The sequence below is a fragment of the Scomber scombrus genome, chromosome 5 (assembly GCF_963691925.1).
Source record: "Scomber scombrus chromosome 5, fScoSco1.1, whole genome shotgun sequence".
NCBI lineage: Eukaryota > Metazoa > Chordata > Actinopteri > Scombriformes > Scombridae > Scomber > Scomber scombrus.
This window is the reverse complement of record NC_084974.1, coordinates 3640758-3664562: the sequence shown is the minus strand read 5'-3', so window position 1 is coordinate 3664562 and position 23805 is coordinate 3640758. Positions and strand designations below refer to the sequence as shown.

The window sequence follows — 23805 nt, the reverse complement described above, 5'->3', positions numbered from 1 at the left end:
AATAAGGTTTCTTTTTATTCTTGTGTTCATGTAGAATCAGTCACGCTATGAAGCTGATGAGAAAGTAGGTTTTCATGGCCTTTAAGAGTGAGAACATGAATCATACCGACTCACAAACATTAGCATAAAACCAAAAGTCTCTGTGTACAAGGACATGGATATTAGCATCCTTTAGCCAGGATTACTCTTACACAGACCGAGAATATGTCTGAGCAAGTTCTGAGGACTCATGATGACATATCTTATGTCTTCATCTTTAGCTCTCAATGATACTCCCTTTTTTTCTCATTCTGTGCCAACATGCAGAAATATTCAGGCCATAATTGCACAAACAAGCATGACTCTGCTTGTTTCATGTATAATTGATCATTACATTAAGACTGAGCTGACATGCACACAAGGCTGTCATTTATAAAGTCTGAGAAATGCATCCTGTGACTTGCTGGAAGCTTTTTTCTCTCTAGAGAGAACAATAATGTGTGCAATCGATTTTGTTTTGGGAGTGATTTAAACTGGAGTCGATGTACAGCAGAGCCACGGACGTTTCCTCACTGCAAAATGAAAGAAATGTCAGTAATGTCAAAAGGCTTTTTCATCATCAGTGCTATATAACTGACAGTGGTCCTTTGATATAACATGGTGGAGATTCTTTGTGAAGTTTACATCTGACTTTTAATTCATTACAGGAAGACAACTAAAGGTTTAATCTGAGATAGAGACATGAATTATTCACTCTCCTGAAATACTATTCTTGTCTGGGTAGAAAAACTTTGTTTTCCCTCTTTTTAAATTTTAATCAATATTGGTCTGGTATATTGGTCCATCCATATATTGGTATTGTTTTGTTCGATACCTGAGTTTTAGTACGAATACCAACACTACATCAATTTGTGAGAAACGTTTTAGGTTTATAATAAATGATGTTAATGTAATTCTGTTGTAGTGTGCCACCTCACCTACTTTAATTTTCTTTGAGGACAACATTTTCCTATGTGGTACCTTACTTTATTTTTTATGAGGTCTTCTTTTTAATGACGTATTTTTTGGATATAATTTTATATTCATTGTAATTTTTTTTAATACCATATGATATACTCTTCTTAGAAACTGTGGATAAATATGAGGCTGTGCGGATTTTAGTAAAATTCCGTTAGCTTGCCTCACATGAAGCAGTGGGTGCACCCTAAACGAACGGAAAGTTTATTCCACGATAGCTCAAGTGTAGACTGTGAGGGTTGCCTAAAATAATTCAGATAAACTTTAAAAAGACAGCAATTTTCCTAACATGATGCCTTTTGAATTACATACTGTTGAATTGCAATTTTAAGCAATTAGCCTGTGTCCTACAGTACGTGATACTATATAATGTATGTGGAGCTTGTGCTTACATGACTTGAGTACCATATATCATACCTATGATTTGTTCATTTAATACAAACAAGTCTGATAAAAGATAAGTAAAACCAGTAGCGGTCCGTGAGGTTTTTTAATGGGCCACACATACACTCGCACACGCACATACAGCGCACTTATCGTCAGTAACTCGTCGCCTTAATCTCCACTAAAATCAAAACCATATGGAAACTACGTCAATAAATTCACATAAAAATGAACCCATGGGAGTACAGCCACAGCGCACCCTCATACTATCAAACACAAGAATATAACATGAATTATAAGCCATTAACATTACAGCAATAGTGGAAATATTTTAAAGATAGAATTGAGGCCGTATATCTCATAGAAGCAAATTCAAGCATTGCCAACAACGATCTTACGTAATATAACAAGAGTCACTAGTCACTTGTAGACAAAATCCATCCTTCGTTAGCCGTAGCGGTCATTGTTAGCCTCCCTAAAGTGCCTCACTAAGCCCTTCCAGCTTAGGTCTTGGCTTCCCCCTTTCACAGATTTCTTTTTTATCCTAAAAACTTCACCTTGAAAATGAATTTCAAAGCAAACCAGCCACAATGTCAATGCCCTCGTTAGCCGTCATTCTTTTCAGCATCCAGCAGTAGCAACAAGCTAAGCGTTACGTACGCCACACACAACCAAATACAGAAACAGCTGTATTAAGAAGCAGACAGTATAGTGGGTTTATTGTTATGACAATAACTGAAATCGAAACCAGAATGATCTTTAAACATCACATAAATAATTATGACAAATTATAAATGATCAACTAAAAATTACACTTCTCAAATATGAACATGCCTCCTCTTAGTAAAACATGTTTCTCATACTTTCACTTGCAAAAAAACTGTTTAATGAATATCAAGAACTTTGGTTTAGAGTTCTACGGTGTGCAGCAGACACTTTATTCATTTTTTAACCCTTTCCTATTTTAACCATCTCTCTACTAAAGGAAGGAATTTCTGTCTTTTTGTATGTATGTATGTATGTATGTCCTTCGCATATCTCGTGAACCATTCATCTGATCAACTTAACACTTGGTGGGTGTATTGCTGAGGACCCAAGGAAGGGCAGTGATGAGTATCGCATTCTTTGGATGAGGGATTCTCGAGAAATATATAAAAATACTTCATAAACAATCTTGCCTCTGCTTGCTTGAGCCAGCGTAGTCAATGAGTTCTAATACGGAGAGCGCCCGTCTGCCATGTGGTTGGAGAGGGTATTACATCCATAGTGATAAGAACTACTATACAGAATGAAGTTGTACTATTCCCATTTCTCACACTAACATAGTGCAGCATATCTCAGGATCATTTACAACGTGCACTGCAGCTCATCCAATCAACTTCAGCTCAGTAAAAAATTGTAGTCTCCCATTAACATGCATGTGAGGCATTTAGGGAACATAGATAAATTGTGGTGTAAACCAACATTGTTTTCTCTACATATTGAGAAATTGGCCCGTTCAGAACAGGCACATTTTGAATGGGCACTGCACTAATTCAATAAAATAATCCCAGCATCTCAATGCTTCAGTGTTGAATAAAGAGCGTTGCCAAAATAAAATAAAGTCTCAAGTGGAAACATCTGATTGAAAGCAGGTCAGAAAGCCTCACCAAGCATTCATAATCAATGCCAATCACACATTTTGGTCAATCACGTTCAATAATACTAATATATTTTTTATAAATTTGCTAAACTGTGTTAAATATTTATGCCACAGTCATATTATCAATCATACTTTCCTGTACTGATATCCCTGTAGCTATACTCTTTATTGTGTGAACATTGGTAGTAATGCAGGGATGCCCCTGACATAAACAATAACCTGACTAGCAGCAGCACAGAAGTAATCCTATTATAGCAGAACCAGGACACCTGAAGTTGGTCATGAAATTTAGTGGGTCAAATGGAAAAAAAGAGGGAGAGAGAGAGATATAGACAGACAGACAGACAGACAGACAGAGAAAGAGAATTAATAAGTGGCTGTGTCAAGGCCAAGCAGTCATGGGCTGATATAAAAGAGGCTGTGGCTTCCCTAAGGGAGTGTGTTCTAGGCCGACGCTGGCCTGCCTGGGGGCCTATCATCGTCTGCTGTGTCCATTCAGCAAACCACAGCACACTTCCTCTGACATACACACTCTCAAACACACACACACACACACACACACACACTCTTGACGTGTGACATCTGTCTGGGTGAAAGGGGTGGAGAGACTCCCGACATGAAGAAGAAAAAAAAAAAGTACCGCAACATTTCCCATTGACTTCCAAATAATACGGACAAAAATAGATTTGGCTCCTTTCACTAATTAGTATGACACAAGACTATTTCTATCAGAGACGTGACATAAAAGCTTTTCCATCTGCACTTCTAAACAGCTGGTGTCAAAAATGGTCTTTTCCTGTGTTAGACAGGATGATGTTTTTCATGTTTTTTAAGGTTTGTTAAGAATAAAGAGAAAATGTTGTGGGTAGACAGTCAGCATTGACAGACACAGCATCATTCATGGAAAACTATGTGACAGTAATCAGCACGCCATTTGAAAACCAAATGATGTCTGACAAGTCAAGTATAGTATATCAACCTGCCCATATCGGTTCATCTCAGATATATATTGTGTCAATATTCTTACATGTGACTCAATAAGTACCACTAATCAATATTTTTTATTAACAGTGGATCAAATACCTATGAGAAAGGCGTCACCCATAGTTACCATCTCAGAGAACTGTATCCAGACTCTGCAGCATCTCTCTCAGCTTTTTCAGTCGACTTTAGATAATATTTTGGTTCCCAGTCTCAAAAACTGTGCTCTCATCAACCTTGTTCCCAGACACAGCAGCCAGCTGTTTTCAGCTCTAAGAAATCCACCGTGTGCAACCTGTTCCAAGAACCAAACAGCAGACAATGTCATAGCAGGTGTGAAGTTAGACGAGCGTTTAGCTAGAGACCGGGATAATATACTCAGGAGTTAGTGGAGACCAAAACAAAGATATACGGCAAGATTTCAGCTGTAGGTCAGAAAGTACTCATGTCTGCCAGATGTTTGAATATGCAACTGTGTTTAAATGTTTGTGATAATTACTTTATCAGGTACAAAGCCCAGGAGTGGAAAATTGTTAAATGCTCTTCATATAATAATTTGTGCTCTCTATTAAAGACCGACAGATACTGGATTTTTGTAGCCAATATTTATGAGTAAAATAAATCAGCTGATGATCATGTACAAATATATTAATATACCTTAAAAAACAACAACATCAGCACATATCCGACATCATATTTGCCAATACGATATATCTGTGATAGGCCAATATCGACCAATAATGTCGGCTGACATATCAGTCGGGCTCTACTCTCTTTGAAGAAAGCATGAAGAAAACATTTTCCCTTTATTGTCAGTTACTGATCCAAACTGAATCCAAAGCAGTCAGGATTAGGTGTACCTTCTCCTTTCTTACAAGAAGACTATGTTCTTTGCACTTACTGTGCCTCTATCTATAATTATGAAGCACTGCAGAGCCCTGAAGCTGAGTTTTTAAGTACTGGATGACATCCGCAGGAGCATGAGAGAGTTTACGGCCAAAACGTCATTAATATTATAATCCCTGTTATATTATAATCTCAGAGATAACACAAATCACGACTCCAAATATATCCACTTATCATATTTTAGTCCAAGAAACAAAACAGAAAACAAAACCTTATTATATCCCACCGATCGGCAGCGAGGATGACTGAAAGGCATGAAGGGGAATCCCGTTAAATCCAGAGCATGAATTACTTATTAATTTCTCTACTGTACATTATTACTATGTGCAGCCTTGGAATCATGCTGCACACAGCTGACTCAGTATCCCAGTGTCCATTCAATCAGTAACCTATAATCAGAGCCAGAAATACATTACAACATATGTGTATACTGATTCACAAGGGAGCAGGTCTGACATCATAAAGCTCAGCCTATTAGTACGGCTAATGCTCTTTTTAAAAAATAATAACCAAAATTGGCATAATATTAAAATAGTAAATCCTACCACTTATATCCCAGTATTTATGAGTGACACACACACACACACACACACACACACACGTACAGTATACAGTAGTGTTGTGTTAACAGTGAGAGCCTGTAGCTGACTGGACAGATGTGAACTCACTGATCTGGCCAAGTCAAAGACAGTCCCTCCATTCAGCAACAGCAGAGGCAGATCTTTATGACCCCCCACCACACACACACACACACACACACACACACACACACACACACACACACACACACACACACACACACACACACAGAGTCATGACTTCATGACTCCTGACTCCAGTTTTCTGAATAGTTTACATATGACAGCTCCTCAGGAACAGGGCTGAAACATGACATAAATTTCCCAGTTAAGGTAGTATGAAGTTAACTAAAAAAAATAACTAAAGGAAGTTTTTCAAAGAAGTATTTTCAACATATTCATTTTTTTACTGAAACCAGTTTAAACTGAAGTAGATGAAAAAAACAATAACATTCAGGGATTAATTGTGTTGTTTTTGGTATATTTGCTGATTCCTCTCCATTCAGCTCTTTACTTTTTGAGCTACATTCAATTACACTCAGCTTTATTCTTATGTTTTAATGTTTTGAATCCATATACATCATACATCATACTCATGTACTCTTCAGTTGTGTGTAAGTGTATAAGCAGAGCCACTATCTGCGCACAGTCACACCGATGCTGGTTAACGGCGAGTGTGGAGTGATGCTGCGTTTGACCTGTCTGTTAACTGCCATAACACACATACATGTATACATAAATATATACATACAAATATACACACACACACACGCACGCGCACACGGTGTTGAGGAAAGGCTACTCACGCCCTTGGTCTCGGGAAGCCCATGGACAACAGTACGTCCAGGTTGGAGCCACATTTGACGGATCCCGAGCGGTTCTGCCGGAGCCTCCGCGGGATGATTTTACTGTACAGGTCCTCTTTAGCTGCCATGGTCCACTACAAGCCCCGACACACAGTCCACAAAAGCAGTCCTCCTCTCCGGGCTAGTCCATGAGCTGCTTCAGCTCAGTCCGCATGAGTGGAGAGGTAAAGAGCAACAACACGGAGCGGAGCTGAGAGCAGCGCTGTGCGGACACACTCAACGCTGCTACTCCGCCCACCGGAGGAAGCTGCACATTAGCCCTGCTCACTGGATACACACACCGCACTGTTACACACACTGCAGGCTGGGATACACTACAACATGATGGCTTTTAAACAAGTTTTTTTTTTTTTAGTATGAATAACATGATCATTCTATGAGTTTCAGTAGTGGTGTGGTTGGTGGGTTTATATACTCTTTTATGAGTGTTTTAATATGTGTTGAACATAAGAGAAGGTTCAATGATGACACTTTTTTAATGTGACTATCACACAGTATACATGACAAAACACTCAAATCTGTCTCTACAAGTTTTTTAATTTGTGTACAAAAATTACATTTATTATACAAAGATAATGGTTTAAGACGATACAATTTATGTATGTAGAAAAATATTTCCGTCATTTTTTACATTGTTGTGGATGGTGAATGTGACACAGAATAACAATTGTTTCATTAAACTCTGCAGATTCACTAATTTCCTAGAAATAAAGTGACACAATGCATGATGCATGATTAAACATTATCTTTTTGTCCTTCTGCTATATTAATTTCCTGATTGCAACCCTGATTGTTTTTTTTGTTTTTTTAAATAAATGGCTTTCACATCATTTCATCAGCATGATCTTTGCTATGTAATAATAAATCATATGAAATGACATCAGGTCTTGGAAGACATGTCGAGGGCCACACTGTACCATCTCCAACCGATGGACATGAGTTGGCCTTGAGCAGCCTGACTGAGCCCCGGTGAGCTATGAGGTTAGTGTTGGCCGCTCACACTGCTGGCAGATGGGTTGTATGGTGCGATGACACAGAAGACACAGCCTGCCTCCTGGAAAGCTTGCCTCATCTCCACCTAGTGGGTTAAACACACACTGCATCAGAAGGCAGGATATTGGGACAGTTTTTTCTTCATTTTTCTGTTGTTGCAGCAATCATTTTTAAGGTTTCCCCATGAGCTTGATCTCAACACATTTTCTCATAAATCATGGACTTGTATTAGTCCCAGCTGTGAGGCACTGCATGTTGATCCATTTACAATTGTCATCAGCTGGAAAAGGAAAAGTTCACATTTTTCTATGTGTCTTAAAACAACAGTCGGGTGTACATATGTACACAGATACAGGTTCTGTAATCTTCATATTCCTATTCAAACTGGCCATTTAAAGGCCCCTAACTAATGTTTCAATGTATGTTATGGGGGACAAAATCCACAAACTTCCTTATGTGCTGTTTTGTAATTGTTCCTCCTGTTCATATTGCCTACAAAGGATCCCTAGTGGGGGAGTGTGGATTTTGTCTCCCCATCACTTTCATTGATCTGCTCTTATTGTTCTTTGTGGCCAGTCTGAGCAGATTTTAATGACCACAGTTACAGAGCAGTGGTTTTTAGAGACTCTCCATAGGGTCACAACCAGAAACTGAGCAACTGTCCATGCATTGAGTGAGGTTAACGAGACATTGAAAGATCAACATGAATATGCACGCGGCAGCTCCAAACCCATTGCCTCACAATGAACGCAGAGAGCTGCAGATGAACCCATTCGGCATACAGCAGGGCAGTCTTACCAGTCTAGTCTGGTCCACACACAGACCCACCACAGCCCCTCCACTGCCTGGTAACTTCACCGCTGAGCCAAACTGCAAGAAGCAGCAGAAATGTTATGCAAATGTTATGTTCTGCAGGGGCACACGGGTGGAAAATGAGAAAAGTGAGGGTGAATACTGATCAATCAAATGTGCACTGCTCTTAGCAGGTGGTGGAAAACTCGAGCACCTACCTGCCTCGCCAGCTGAACCATCATGAGGTTGCCAGGACCCAAGCAGTCATCAGAGTAGATAGACCTGAGGGAAGTCTTGTTATTTTTAATGGAACTTTTTTTTGCTAGCCTTTGTTTGATTTTGGGAATGTGCTGTTAATGAACGCATCCTTTCAGCTCTGGAGTATCACTGCTAGACAGCAGCACTGGCACACATTTATACTGTAGATAAAGCTATTCTTGGGTTACAAACACAAAATCGATATATAAAGAATGAGACTCAGCTTTGCTCTGGTTTTCTAGGATTCATTTTTATCAACTGTTCCCAAAGTCCACAGTGAACTGGGTGAAAGAGCTTTCATGTGAGCCTCAATCATTTTGCTGTTACATCCAAAATGGAAAATCTGCCTTTGTAAATTTAAATTTTTGCTGCAGAGGCTTTTTACTCTCTGCTGGCTGCTGATGCTTTGAGGTATTTCAGAATCTCAATGTGCTTGTTTCATTATGTGATTGGTATTAGGCCTGTCACCATAATTACATTATCCACTTATTGTACAATAACATAATTATCAACATCATCACGTATATACAGTACCAGTCAAAAGTTGGGACACACTTTCTCATTCACATCAATGAGAAAGTGTGTCCAAACTTTTGACTGTGGGTTGTTTTAAAAACCCAATTAGGTTGTTTTCTCGGGTAAAATCTTAAACATGATTGTGTTTGTTTTTTTTTAAATTATGATTTTATGATTGCATTTCTCATTAATCTAATTCTGATTTTGTGTCACATTTTGAGTTTTCTCACTTATGTTGCTTGTCTGCACTCTTAAAAAAGACATTTTTAATTTCAGCACAGATTTCCTTGAGGAATTATGGTTAAAAAAAAAATGCCTCAAATCAAAATATTCAAATGAATTACCTCCTCAGCTCGAAGTTCTGGTCCATCAGTTGTGCCAGACGGTTCCAGTCTCGGCCCTGTAGAGCCACCCTGATAGGAGAACATTCGAAAATCTTTCAGTCAGTCAGTGAGAAGATGAGTCAAAGTTCACCTCAAATATTAAGAGCATGTTAGGACAAAACAATTGGAATTTTCTTTCAGGTGGTTCAAAAAAATAAAATGCAACTGTTATGCAAAGGCAATACATAATTAATCCAATGATTATGTCTAACATTGATTTTTATTAATATGACAATAGCTCCACTTCTGATTATGATGTTTATTACTGCGCTTTCTTCTTGAGGAAGTCTACTAGCTTAAACCAACCTTGCTTGATCAGTCAGCTCAGCAAAAGTGTTCATGGCCTCGACTACTTGAGGCTCCCCTGTGGAAACACAGAGCGACATAAAACACATGACCTCATATTGGTTAACCTGTAGTTCCTTGTTTTGGGACATTTTAGCAGTAATTGTTGAGCTCATGAATTCCAGGAATCACACAATGATTCAAATGAAGAGCAGCAGTTTACCACTCAGCCAGCGCTGGCGGACGTTGCTATGGATACGCCCAGAGTCACTGGGGTCACTCAGGTAGGCCAGCCAGAAGGATGGAAGGTCACTCATGTCCATAGAAATATAGTTCCCTGAGAATGGAAAACACACACACACTTTAAGAAAAGTGTTATGTCATCAGCATAGCGTTACACATCTAAAGTGAAGTAAATACTAGTAAATACCGTAGCCCTGCTCCTCCATGAGCTTCTTGCTGAAATCCATGTAGACCAACCCTTCATAGACCTGCAAAGACAAAAGAATCCCTCAGCTGTGTGTAAATGATTGATTATTGGTTATTGTGCAGCGGTGACGGAGTCCAGTGTATTTATACAGTGCTGATTCTGTCAATGACCTGCACAACTCTGTCCTGCAGGCCAGCAGTAATAAACAGTTCATCAGTCTCCACGTTGAGGATGAAGTTGGCTCGGATGGGCTTCGGGAGATCCTGGAGTTCACGTAAAACAGCAGTTTGTCACTTTTAATTGATTCTGTTTTTGTCTTTAACATTAAAGAAACATTTCCGAGAGTTTAACCCGAAGGCTTCAGTGAAACAGCGTAACATGACAAATCTCTAAGATCCTCACATTGTCTGTGATGTTGTAGAATTTCATGAGACACTTCAGGGTGGCTGAGACGATGGCGCTGCACAGGAGAAGATCGTGAGACAAGAAGATTATTAAATGAAGTGTGTAAAAGATATTTTCATATTAGGTTGGGCTAAGATGTAATTACCTGCTTCCAGCGAGGCCCTTCAAGAAAAAGAGACACAAAAATGGAAAGGTTAGTGTGTTAATAAGTTGGGTTTTTGAATGTTTTCACACTTAACACTATATGTTGAGTACTCGAGTAGATCCTCACCACTTGCCGAGGAATGTTGGTGTCGTACTTCAATGTGAAGTTCTGCTTCGTCAAAGCGATGCTGCAGTGAAGAATACACAGAGGATGAAGGTTCATCAGCAGTGGAAGTGAAGCACATTATAAGAAGAATCAATGTTAACTGTCAGGTATCAGGTGACCCCCCCCCCCCCCCCCCCCCCAAATCCAAATCTACCTTATTTGGAAAATTATTATTGAGCAGCACAACTTAAAAGTGTCATGGATAAAAAAAAGACGTACGTAGATTCAATGTGGGTGGGAGTGGAACAGAACTGTCAGGTGGCTTTAGTTTCTGAACCATTCATGAGTTGGAAAGAGTGGAAAAAACTCATAATAAAGAAAGAATGGGTTGAGAAAACATGGAAAGTATGGTCTAAAATTAAGAATAAGCTAAAAAAAATTGAAAATGTGTAGGTGATGACTGAGCCAAACCTGTCATCTTCACTACAAATGGACCAAAAACCTATTAACTTCGACGCAGGCATACACACACACACACACAGACACACAGAGTCATGTATCAATCATTTCAGAGGACATTATATTGACTCACATTCATTTCCTGGACTTATCCTAAACCTAACCTTTACCCTAAACTTAATATAACCTTAAATGAGCTTAACTTTAAACCAAGCCTTCACCCTAAAATTAATGATTTACATTAAAGGAACTTGCTTTTTTGTCCCCATAAGGGCAGCGAGTCCCTGCAGCATGACTGTGTAAACAGATTTATGTGACCACAACACACACAGCCTCGTTTGGGGGGGGGGGATTTGCTCTGAGCAAATCTGCTGATTTGCTCAGAGCAAATAAATCCAGAATTTCCTCCATTCCATCCATCACAAGAAGGACAGAGGGCCGCTCATGATCAATTATTTGATGGACAAATACTAAATTTCTACAAATCAGATATTATCTCCAGAAAAATAAGGAATGAGGAAACACATTACAGAAACCTTCTGATGTAGAGGGGATAAAATGAAAAAGCAGATTGATTGTATGTTCATGGTCCCCAGAGGATGGACTGTATCATCTTTTATCTCCTGACTTTTCATCCAAACGTCATCATATTTTAGTTTATGTCCAGATACCTGCAAAAACTCTGATTAACATGATATAATAACACTGTGAACATGGTAAGTATTATACCTGATACACATCAACACTCACAAGTTAGCATGGCCATGTTAGCATTCAGCTCAAGTATTGCCTCATACAGCTGCTAGCATGGCTGTACAGTCTTTGCATGCTTATCAACAGGAAGCTGGGTGTGGATGGTGTTAGCCTGAGAAGTTATTATCTGAGTTAGAGTATCTCACCCTTGCTTGGAGCAGAACTGGTAGAACTTCTTACAGGTAGCCTGCAGCAGCCGGAGGCCTCCAAGATACCTGCAGCGGATGATGAACATAGATATGAAAAAAAAAAAACAGATAATGACCAACACTATGATGTATTTAAGGTCACGAAATCATGTGTACACACCCTTCCTTCCTGCTGATGCAGAACAGATCTTGCAAGCTTCCAAATTCTGTGGGGTCATTGAGTGGGTGAGGGACTAAAACCTGCAATATCACAGAAGCACACATGACGTTTTCACAGTTTATCCTTGATGAAAATGTTTTTTGGCTTATGTGTGTGGATACAGGTGTGTGTGTGTCTGTCTTAGCGTTACCAAAGTCTGGCTTTCCACTAGAGTGACCTCAGCCCAGAAGTTAGAGATGGTCATAGCGATGGTCTTCCCGTTGAAGCCATCTGACGGATTCCCCATTAAACCGACCCTGTGAATCATTGTTCAGTTGGAAATCAATCCTTGTGCTCCAACATTTAAGCAGGCTCATTTCTGAAAAACTGAATTCAAATTACGTGGAAGATCAAGCTTTAAGTCTGTGTTTTCTAACCTGGCGTATGACCTGCATGTGATTGGTTTAGCAGGATTGTCTTGTTGCTTGGTGGAGTAGTGGGTCAGCCACTTGGTGTAGTCTGACAGACCCTGTGACATCAAGAGAAAACATGTCAAAACTAAACCACTGTTTTATACACTATTCAACTTTTAGCTGCTATAGAAAAACAGTATCTAGTCCCTGTGAGGGGACAGTGTAGAGTCACCCAACTTGCCCCTACATATTCACAGCAATATGACCAATTTTTAAGTAGTGTAGAGTTAAGTCTAATGTGATAAGTTGGGGACATTTATGTAAAAGTGTCCAGTGTGCAGCTCATGTCACATTACATGATTTCTGGGTAAAGAAGCCTTTTAAATGTTCAAATATTTAAGCTGACATCTTTTTTTTTTTTACCAAATGCGAAGATGCCTAGTGCAGCTTAACACACACTGCAATACACTTTCACTTTACAGGATGTGGCCCCAAATATACAGTATTTCTTGTTTGTGTAAATTGTCAGAGTTCTCATCAGTTAATGTTCCGTGTGGGGGAAAAAATGATACGAGAATTTAAGTACAAACCACTTGTCCAATGAGCTGGAAGCCGGTGGGAAGCTTCATCCCGAACACATCCAGCTGTTTCTCATTGATGAGCCACTCCTGGAAAAAGAAGAAGGAAGAAGGAGCCATAAACGTAACTGCATGGTCATTTTTGATTTACCATCATAATGAAAAGCAAAGACAAAGCATAAAATGACATTAACTTATTGAAGCTATATAAACAAAAAATATAATTCCATCGTGGCTTAAATTCTATTTCCCACACCTGTGCAATCTAATTCAATCCAATACAACAGTTCTGCTATAAATTCTGCTTTTTTGAAGTTGAAATATTTCAGTTATTGTTGATATTGTCTAAAAATGGATAATTCTGCTTTATGTTTATTACTGAGGTCGTATTAAGAGGTGGTGGCATACTGGGGTGCATTATATTGACTCATGTATGTTAATGGAGTGGAGGAACACCATTCAATATAATGCACCCTAATACACCACCATCACTCAATAATAAACATAAAGTAGAATTATTACCTTCCTAACAATGTGTGTATGTTGTTTTCCGTCACTTTACGAACCCAGAATCTTCCGAAGGACCTGTGTGTGACTTGAGGCAGCAGACTGATGAAGTCAGACAGGTAGGACAGTGTGTCTCTCCGGATGCAGTAAAACACCACGCTGGCCAGCCGGGACGCTGTCAGCCCCTCCTGTGGTTTCTCCAGGAAGCAAGTGAGCCTTATTCATACAATAATGACACATTTAAATCAATCTTTCAAAATGTTCATCGATGAACCTTCAGTAACATATTTCTTGTGCATTGTGGGACTGAGAGGATACAACAACTTCTTTCTTCTTACCTGTGGTTTTCAGGGCAGACCTCCACGATACCCCTGGAGCTGCTTTTCTCTCCTTCCTCCAGCTCGTAGTATATGATCAGCTCTCCAGGCTGCAGCACACACATGCAGAAGACAGGGATAGCACATGTTTCTCAACACTTGAGAAAAAAAATGATTTACCCTGTGACAACCCTACTTCATTCTGGATATTTTCACTTTGTCTGTCTTTGACTTAATAACACTGCTCTTGAGAATACTTGACATGTGTGATGGATGGAAGCTTCTCTTTAAACTTTAGATTGTACCATTTTATGTCCACACAATGTCTCACCTTTGACCTGAAGAAGCGGATAACTTGAGCAATGTCGAAGTTCTGGTCTGAACACAGCATGTCCCCCGCAATCTGCTTACACAGAAAAGAAATCAGACACTGACCCACCTGCAACATTATTCCACTCCACGAACACAGTCAAACGTAACCGAGGAGTTACATCCATCGTACCACCATGATGTCGTCCTGCAGTTTACGGCTGCGTATTGCCAGCTCCAGATCAGCCACGGCTCCGAGGCGGTCCTCCAATGTAGTGCTGCCATCGTTGATCACATTTTCCACCGGGAAGTCGTTAGCTGTCGCCCAGCGCTCATAGTGCTTATACCTACCCATGAAAAAGAGTAAAACAACCATATAACAACCATATAATCAATGTCAGTAGCATAATTAAGTTAATATTCTTGGCATACTTACTTGTCTGCATTAGTGACAAGATACACTTCAGTGAACAACTGTCGCCTGGGGAGAAATTAGATGTGCAATTAGCAGAACTCCACCAGTGCATGATCTGCAAACATTGCAGTCACTTGAGATAGAAAACATCCTTAACAATGAGACATTAAGACATTATCTTAATTACGTTAATGTTTGGGCCATATGCCACTTTTACTCACATTTTGACTGTTTCCCACCAAAAGTCAAGGATCTTCTTTCCTCCAATGCCAGGCAGCAAGGCCTTTGGTACCCCGGCGAGGTGGCTGTACAAGCCTGTGTCGTCATTCTGGGTGAGGAGAGGAGAGATGGAGAATACACAATATGTGAAAACACCCTTTCTAAGTATTGCACATTTTGATTAACACTTCACACATGATTCACGTGGCTACTAGCAGCAATGTGTTGCATTGTAAACTGTCAACTCATAATTCATCATAAATTAATTTAATGAGAGAATCGTTATTTTATGTTGTCTTTCTTTTATGGTGAACACAATATCTAAGCTTTAAAAGCCATTTAATTTAAAAAATATATATATCATCTTCAATAAACATGTCATGTATATAAATCAACAACTGGCATCAGTTTTAGTAAATATTCAACTTTTATGACGTGTCCAACTCCTATTCATGCGATTAGATCAGGAGGATTAGAGTTGGTCAAAATACACAACCAGTGGCTATTTTTTATTGATAGGATGGTGAAGTTATGACCCGCCCTACTCCGCCTCTGATTGGTTAGTACACATTGTCTTGGTTGATTGGGTTGGTTAGGTTTAGGTGTGAGGAGTGAGATTGGTTAGTTATTGTAAAAAAAATAATAATAATAATTACGGTAATCCAATCAGAGGCAGAGTAGGGCGGGTCATGACTTAGACATCCTAGGAAAAAAAAGTCTCTAGTTGCAGGCGGTAAAAAAAAACAGCTGGAGTTTGTTCAAACGTGTTGTTTTATATTAAATAAATGTAACCCGTGGACACCAGCTGATCCTTACTGTTCCGTACATGTCTGAACAGTGGGTTTAACATTAAAACAAGCCAGCGCTACAGTAAACAGGCAGCTCTCTGAACTTTGCACTGCAGCCATTTATCTTCTCCTGCTGCAACACAGCGACATCATACTTACCTTAATCTGAGCCTCTAACACGGTGCCGTGACCCGCTACCAGCAGTATACAGATCATTGTATCAACTCCACTGAGTGCTGCCCAGGACGTTTCTATACATAGTAAGACATTCCTAACAGTCCTATCACAGCTCCATTCAACACACGTCAATGACAAGAACTACTTCCGACAAGAAACTACAAAATAAAACTCAGTCACGACCGCCTTAGTTCATCTTAAAGCTGCAGACCTACACACTGCATTAATGAACTATTGTATATAAAAATATATACATTATATATATATATAAATATAATTTAATTAATATACATAATATACATACTGTATATATTATAATATACACACACTGTATAATACACGTACTGTATGTGTATTGTATATTTTGATGATGGTGGTGGAGAGCACTGTCTAAATATACATATATATAATATAAAGTGAATTAGGACATACAGTAGATGATTTGATTTTTTTTATTATAAAGACATACTACATAGCCTACCTACCACACAATGCTTACCCAACCCAGTTTATTTAGTAAGTTACATTGTTGCAATGTAATTATTGTCCCCAGTGAGGCTTAATGTAACGACATACAAAAAATACAGATCAAAAATAAGCTGAATTATGAACCGGATGACGAACTTGGTATCATCCGGTCAAAGTGATATTGAAAAGAGATGAAAACAAGTCAAAGCATGAATACAACGGTGTTTGGAGACATTAACGTGAGTGCATTTGATACAGAGAAGCAGAGTACTGCCCAAGTTAGGAAAAGAAACTGACATGAGAAGTGTTTTTAGAGCTTACTCTACTGGATATCGATGAAATAATCGTAATGTTTGCAGAGGAAGACGTTCTTTCAGCGCTTTGCTAAACTGATTGGACTACTTCCTCTCTTTCAATACGTCTTGTTATTATGATGATTGGGTTGCATTCATTTAAAAAACCTTCAAAAAGCAAATACGTGTCATTTAGCAAAGACACTGGAGTTGAATATTTAGGACAATATTCAATCGTTTCTTCCTATTTCATGCACACTCGATCACAAATGAAGTATCTCAAAGCATTTTCAAGTACTCTTTTGGCCCATATGTGGTTGTCGCCTGCAGGCTTCTCACTGGGGGTCTGCGCTGGATGATCCCACAATGCCGTGCTGTCGAAGAAGGTTCCTCAAGATCTGATTCTTGGACTTCCAGTCTTCCACCTGAGTAAAAGTACCACAGATAACAGCAGCTGTCAGATCACATATGACTTTCATGATTAACTGTGGATGTATGACTGCTGCAATAACATTATAATGTATGTGTAGAATTTTAAACCCATTTTTACCAAGAAATATGTGCAGGATTTGCTATAGACTTTATTACTTGTTGATAATATAAATAAAGTTTATGAAAGAAAAAAACAAAACAATGAAATGAATCCCACGCCTCTGCTCAGTGCCATCACTTTCACTTTCATTTATCTCCATTATATCTCCATTTGTGCATTTTGTGCAGCATGACAACAACTGACCAATCACGAACCAGTACAGAATATCTTCTTGTCTTGAGATAACTTTTGTGGTGATTTTGTGCTATATAAATAAAGACTGATTGATAAGAAACCTTTATATTGTTGTTGTTTCTCTACTCAATTAAAGAATGTCAATTCATATTTTTGCTCTTGAACGCTAACCGTAAGTCATCAGCTGATGAGTCTTTAAACAGATGCTGACATACCTCCTGTCTGAGTAGCTGGTTGTCGATCCTGAGACGATCAAGCGTGCTGATATCATCTCCCAGTTTCAGGTTGCTCTGCCTCAGTTCCTTGATGTATTCGCAGGCTTTGGACAAAATGCCTCCTTTACTCTGAAAAGAGTTTTAAAAGTGTAAAAGGTTTGGAGAAAAAATGAATGTGATGATGCCTCTGTGATCTTAGTATTCTGAGCGTGAAGGATAAGCTGCTATCGCCGGACTGATCTCCTCACCTGTCCTGTCTTGGTGTAGTCCACGTTACAATCTGGTATGGCCTTGGACAACTGCACAATCCAGTTGTTGATCTTGTCCCTGCGCCGACGCTCAACTGTCGGTGACAAGATCTTTCCGTTTGAAACACGTCCTCTCTCAAACAGACAAATACACTCAAAACATTTGCTTTAGTTAAACCTTCACTTTACCTTCGTTGTGCTGAGCTCGCCGTTTGTCGTCTCTGGAAGCTCGAGGAGCCTCTTGCTTTCTACAAAAATACATTACGAATAAGTGGATTGGTGAAGTTTGTTTGCTATTTTTTTTTGTATCTGTAGTAGTGTGTTGATTCTGTTAAATATGATGATAATGATGGATTTACGCTATGTACGGCTGAGTGCGAGGTGCGATTGTCCTTTGATTGGATCCCGTCAAAACTTCCTGGGGTGACATCATCACATAGAGCTGCCCTGTAACAAACAAAGAAAAGAAAAAAAAGTCTTAAATATGAAAGACTGCTATCACACATTATATGTGTTAGATGTGTGTGACATCTGCTCCATTTTTTACCAAAAGTAAGACTTTGCTCCTGTGTCAAATGGTGTAACGTCAATGTCAAATGGTGTAACCATAAAAAAAGATAAATATTAAACATTTGTCTACCTACAGTGTATTTAAGTGAACTTAAATAACAAATAATTACTTCATTTTAAACATCAAATTAAAAGAAACATTTAAGAGTATTTCTAGATTTAAATGTGAAAGCATTTTGTCAATATTGAGCAGGACGTATCCTAAAAACTACCATTTTTTTCTTTTTTTGTGACAAATGATGTAAACTAAAAAGTGGATTATATTTATTCCACATTTTAGTTCACATTTATTTTCCTGTATATAAACAGATTTTTATGAATAAATACTGCTTACACCAACTGACACTGGGTTGCATCATGTCATTGGCCCATATATAGTATAACATACAGTCTATTACATCACAGGTTTAAGCCTATGCACGCTGTGTTATACAGCTCTGTCAGCACCTGTGGGTGTGGTCTGTCCCAGCAGCGTATCAGACGCCTGCACCGTGGTCACCATGGTGCCCGTTGTGGCGTCTGCGATGGTGGCGGGATAGTAGGTGTACTGTGTCTCAGCGCCGCTGTCTCCCTCCAACCCCTCCGACTGAGAGAACACAGCCTGAAGTCAGAGAGACAGTTACTCCACTGTTAAGTCTTTTGTCGCTCTGTTCCAAGTCTCAGGCATAAGAAAAGAATAAACGAGGGATTAAATAGTTTATAAAGAAGCCGAAAGCTGAGAGTAAACATCTTTAAATAGGATAGAATCAGTATTTTTATGTAAGTAATGAATCACATGGCGCTCACAGTAACACACACATAGAGGATTATCACCTGACTCTGTGGCTCTCCTCAGCTCTACACAGTTTTTTATTGTCTTTCAACTCTTGTTTTGTTTGTATAGAACTTTATTTTATGGTTTTAGATAAATGTTTTGAGACGTCCTGGTGGACATTTCATCATTCATTTCACATTCTATGAAACCAAACAATTAATCAAGAAAAAACTGCTTTTACTGAATTGAGTTGCAACATGTTTGTGCTGCCTCTAAGCAACCAGAAGATCAGTTACTGCAGGTCTGTGAAACCACTTCCGCATTTTATGTTATTTTTAATTTTAGGAAAACGTGTTCTAGTCTTGTGTTGATGATTAGGCTTCTTAAACCACATTATCACACTAAATAACAGCTGCTCAGTTCTGTGTATCAGATGAACCTCAAAGATAACTACATATCAGACTAAATGTCACTGTGTCTCTTTAATAACCCATTAATATGTTCTGATCTCTTTGGGGTGTTAATAGACAATATCATGAGGGCAGAGCATTAATAAATAATGAACTGCTCTCTTTCTCACTTAACATTTCAGCTCAGTGACCATGCTAACCAACTAGCTAATGCCGTAGCCACAGTAGCTGCAGCAGGACAGAGCGGAGTAGAGTGGACCTGCAGTGATCTCTCCCTCTGTACTAAGGCGCTCCCTTGTGGCTACGTGGCAGAGTGGCTGAGTGTTGTTCTCACCTGCGTGACAGTCTGAGTGGTCGCAGGGAAACCTGTGACCAGGCTGACCGCCGCCGCTCCGTCCGTCTGACCCTCCAGCTGACCATCCGACACCTGGATCACCCTGTAGGTCACCTGGGAAAGCACACATTCCATCCATTGGTCAATATCTCATTACTACTAAATGTGACACACACAGACAGACAGACACACACAGACACACACACACACACACACACAGAGAATCTAACTTCTACTTTTAGGTCTTCATTAAGTGAAGTGGGTCACGAGTACTGAGACCGGGGAACTGATGTTACTGACACGCTGGCTCAATTATTAAGAAATGTGATGTTACATTTCACAAGATCAGCACATCTAACACTCTGTTGATATGACTGCAGCTACAGAAAAAGCAGGAATATATATTTCTGTTAATGTTTTTTCAGCATAAACTCAAGTCAACTTCCATGCCAGTCCACTGCCTCAAATGCAGGCTTCAAGATGAACTTACTTGTCCACCGGCCCAATGTAAGTGAATGTTCAAATGTATCCAGCCACTCAATACATGATTTTTGAGGAAGTAAGTGAAGAAAAGCTATCATCCTGCTCCACGGAGGCTGCATGGGATTGTAGCCGACATGTTCTGAGAGACCTGATCAAACAGGACAGCCTGAAGGGGGGGACCGTGTGATAACCGTTTTGGCCAATCAAAGCAAATCCTTTTAGCTTCTTATTTTTGGTTTGTTTGTTAAGCTGAGTGAGCAGGAGAGGAGAGTGAGGAGGGTTGTTGGTGACAGTCGTCAGTCATGTGACCCAGACGATAATGAATGAAAGGTAGTAACAACAAATGCGTTTTTTGTGTTACGAATATGTTCATAGAGCAACGACCAATATACAGTTCAAGTGTTTTCCTTGTGGAGTGGACACTTAATGCTTAATATGATTTAAAAAAAATTAAATTTCACAAATGTGCATTAAATTTCACTCCAGCAGCTTCAATATTAACCCTAATCTCTTTTCACTGTACTGTCATGCAGCTCTGTGGCTGCTGCCCATGTGTAGTATATATGGAAACATTTTACAAAGTTTTTATGCATTTTGCATTGTGATTATGTGTAATCAAGCATCTCATATCATACTGATAACTGTTAACTCAAATGATTCAACACTCCTTCCTACCTGTCCGCCTGCTCCTTCCGTCTTGAAGAGATATTTGATGGGTTGATCGGCGAAGGTGGCAGCAGACTGAATGGTGGCGATAGCCGCCGGGTCCTCTGCGGTGGCTACGGACCCTGATGGAGCACAGAACCACATGTGATGAAAGTATCGCAAATACCACATGAAAAAAGACACACACTCATAAGACTCAACCTTCTAAGGTAGTATGAGTTTGAAACTTTCAAAAAGGCAGAGCTTGAACATGTGTTTGTGCATGAAAGCGTAGGTACACTTACGTAACACAACATTTCCACTTCATATTTGAATATAATAACATACATATTTAATAACATAAGACTCATATTTGTAAGGTTGGGGTTTTTTCCTGTTACCTTCCTCGTTGACAGTAACACTCCCATCTGGTTCAGGGCTTTTCTGTTGGCTGCACATGTAGAAAATACAAGAGACAGCTGATTAACACCGTAAGCAGACAGTAGACGAGCTTTGTGTGTATAAATGTATTTGTTGTTATTAATAAATAAGCAATGGCGCATGTTTTAACTCCCACTCACCTCTTCATTTCTACCGACAGTCTTGGACGAGGAGACCGTCTTCACTCTCTCTCCCGCAGCCCGACTGTGAAACAAGTTCATAAGTTTGACAAACAGACGTTAGGAAGGTACACACACAACTACACAACACTGACTAACTTCTCCACACCGGGCCCCAAACACAAAACAACCCTTAAAAATGACGTTAGAGAAGCGGGTTGTGGTAGCTTTGTGTAGGAGCTGAGTCAGATCGAACGTTACTATTGGTGATGCCGGAAACCGGATGTTTTTACCTTCAAAATTAAAGCAAAGAACTGCAGAGTACCAAATAAAACATGCGTTGACCTTGCATATGTGCACTGAACATCAGTGTTACAGAAGTACGTTATAATATACTTCAAATACTTTGCTACGTCCGGTGTGGATTTGGACTCATTTGCTTTGTAAATCGGAAAAGTGTAAATGTTTGTGTGAACAGGTGTTTTAATTCAAGAGCTCTGAACGGAAACCACAAGTTTCATTGTGGCTAGCTCGACGCGGATCCTACCTTTCGGCCCCAGCGGTTTTTACAGATGTTAAAACACAAACACTTTCCTGTCTGCTGTCTGAATGGAGGCAGAATTTGACCAGTACTATCTCAATCATATTCAGGTGGATACATTATGCAAATGGTGCTACATTATGTTGAATATATTCCAATGTGAACAAAGATCTACTTACGCCGCAGTGGTCCCTCCCCCGATATTTGTCAACAGACCAGCTTCACTGTCGGCTGTACGCACGCGCAACGGGAAACTCCCAAATACATATTTTACTTCACCAAAATAAAATGCATTCGTCTGTGTCTGTCTCTCTCTCTCTCTCTCTCTCTCTCTCTCTCTCTCTCTCTCTCTCTCTCTCTCTCTCTCTCTCTCTCTCTCTCTCACTCTGTGTGTGTTTGTGAAATGGATTAATAGAATCAAATAGGAGAAGAGTTCTCTATAATACTGCACTTTGCACTATAGCTTGTGCTGCCCAATTGTAGTCTATCAATGCTGCCAATTACATTATAAACGAGTGACTTCTATTAGATCCTCAATCCTCAATTTGTTGTGCAACGCTGCATTTTTTATTTAAAAAAAATGGTGAAATACGTGATTTGGACTTAACCGGAAAACCTGTAGGCTATGCAATGTTGCAAGCTTGACGGAAGTGAAACGGACTCATCCTGTCCGAGAGGGATCACTGTTGAGGCGGGTATCAGCTGGACATCGCACCGTCTGAATGTCCTAAATTTGTCGTAACATTCAGTGTAAAATGTGCAGATATATGACATAGGCTATTATTAGTAAAAATATTCAAATCAATTTCTAAATGACAACATCAACTCAAACTTTGTGTTCTATTAAAGTTAACATGCAGCTCTGATACGCGGAAGTCAGATTGTACTCCTATACTGGCCAAACTGACAGAGTTTATCTCAATATAAGTACAAACTGTAATGTTTCTGATTGTTATCCCACATAATGGAAGACAACCAGTCAGATCAGAGGGATATAAAACACTGGACAGCGCCCGTGGTTCGATCCCGCGAACGGGATGGAGATCACCGTATTCTTACATGAAGAAATGTTGAATGAAGTAACCACTGAGCTAAACCAGTGCGGAAACTGATGGTAAAAACTGCTTTAATAAATCTGAGCTTGCTGCTTGTTCTGTCATTCAATATTCATTTAGACACATATTAATGCAGGTGATACATTTACTGTTATACTGGCTCTTTTAGGACTAAGAAAGTTCATTAAACCATTCTGCAGCTAATGACAAAGCCTGTATTTGAGAAATTGAATTTTGGACTAATATGTTTTCTATCCTCTTCCTTAAGCATTAAAGATGTATTGCACTTCCTGGAAAAAAAAAAAAGTTGACACGACAACAGAATTTAAATTGTGTGTGGCCAGAGAAGACCTGCCAGACAGGGGCATTCTCCAGTGGCAGAGGGGGAAAAAATGCATCTCCTACAAGTGCTCTGAAGGTGGTTTTCATTGGAGAGTCAGGTGTTGATACAGGAGCACTTAGGAAAGAGTTTTTTAATCGTAAGTTGTCCATGACCTGTTTTGTCATGGTGTAAATCAATAACAATAGATCACTTTAAAATGAGTATTGGTTTTGTGCCTAAAGATATGATTTCAGGTATTGAGATAAGATTTTTTGAGGGACCTGGGAGCAAA

At 39.4% G+C, this 23805-nt stretch overlaps 3 protein-coding genes across 6 annotated transcripts in view; all 3 read right to left on the bottom strand.

Moving 5' to 3' along the window:
- Positions 1–6499, bottom strand: part of ubash3bb (ubiquitin associated and SH3 domain containing Bb) — a 49338-nt gene extending 42839 nt beyond the window's left edge. Inside the window, exon 1 of the mRNA XM_062419828.1 lies at positions 6294–6499. Coding sequence (XP_062275812.1) covers positions 6294–6421 — 128 coding nt within the window. The 5' untranslated portion in view covers positions 6422–6499. The remainder of the gene's footprint in view (positions 1–6293) is intronic.
- Positions 6500–6870: 371 nt separating this feature from the next.
- On the bottom strand, positions 6871–16054 carry gkup (glucuronokinase with putative uridyl pyrophosphorylase). Its single transcript, XM_062419500.1, has 23 exons — positions 15871–16054; positions 14926–15032; positions 14726–14770; positions 14483–14636; positions 14312–14383; positions 14002–14090; positions 13723–13879; positions 13169–13246; positions 12603–12694; positions 12377–12482; positions 12187–12266; positions 12024–12092; positions 10687–10747; positions 10561–10577; positions 10413–10470; positions 10181–10273; positions 10011–10071; positions 9804–9917; positions 9602–9659; positions 9257–9325; positions 8357–8420; positions 8145–8216; positions 6871–7431 (listed from the first exon to the last, which is right to left on the bottom strand). Exons 1-23 carry the CDS (start codon positions 15925–15927, stop codon positions 7336–7338), a joined length of 1869 nt encoding a protein of 622 aa, XP_062275484.1. The 5' UTR covers positions 15928–16054; the 3' UTR covers positions 6871–7335.
- A 276-nt stretch (positions 16055–16330) lies between these two features.
- On the bottom strand, positions 16331–22365 carry usf1 (upstream transcription factor 1). 4 transcript variants are annotated; one of them, XM_062418922.1, is made up of 11 exons: positions 22316–22365; positions 21617–21680; positions 21437–21486; positions 21066–21178; positions 19908–20021; positions 18857–19010; positions 18199–18286; positions 18029–18087; positions 17840–17934; positions 17592–17720; positions 16331–17074 (listed from the first exon to the last, which is right to left on the bottom strand). In XM_062418922.1, exons 2-11 carry the CDS (start codon positions 21622–21624, stop codon positions 16985–16987), a joined length of 900 nt encoding a protein of 299 aa, XP_062274906.1. In that variant the 5' UTR covers positions 21625–21680; positions 22316–22365; the 3' UTR covers positions 16331–16984. The 4 variants fall into 4 exon arrangements, with proteins under 4 accessions (XP_062274906.1, XP_062274907.1, XP_062274904.1 ...); XM_062418923.1 differs by having other exon boundaries at positions 21617–21664; positions 22302–22362; XM_062418920.1 differs by lacking the exon at positions 22316–22365 and having other exon boundaries at positions 21617–21863.
- Positions 22366–23805: the final 1440 nt, after the last annotated feature.

Coding starts and splice junctions, on each gene's coding strand:
- usf1 (XM_062418922.1), bottom strand. Junction 18,287..18,856: donor GGGACAGACCACACCCACAG/GTGCTGACAGAG, acceptor TGTTTGTTACAG/GGCAGCTCTATGTGATGATG. Junction 17,075..17,591: donor ACCAGCTACTCAGACAGGAG/GTATGTCAGCAT, acceptor ACTTTTACTCAG/GTGGAAGACTGGAAGTCCAA.
- gkup (XM_062419500.1), bottom strand. CDS start 15,927: ATGATCTGTATACTGCTGGTAGCGGGTCACGGCACCGTGTTAGAGGCT. Junction 14,771..14,925: donor TGGTGGGAAACAGTCAAAAT/GTGAGTAAAAGT, acceptor ATTTCTCCCCAG/GCGACAGTTGTTCACTGAAG. Junction 9,326..9,601: donor GAGCTGACTGATCAAGCAAG/GTTGGTTTAAGC, acceptor TTCTCCTATCAG/GGTGGCTCTACAGGGCCGAG.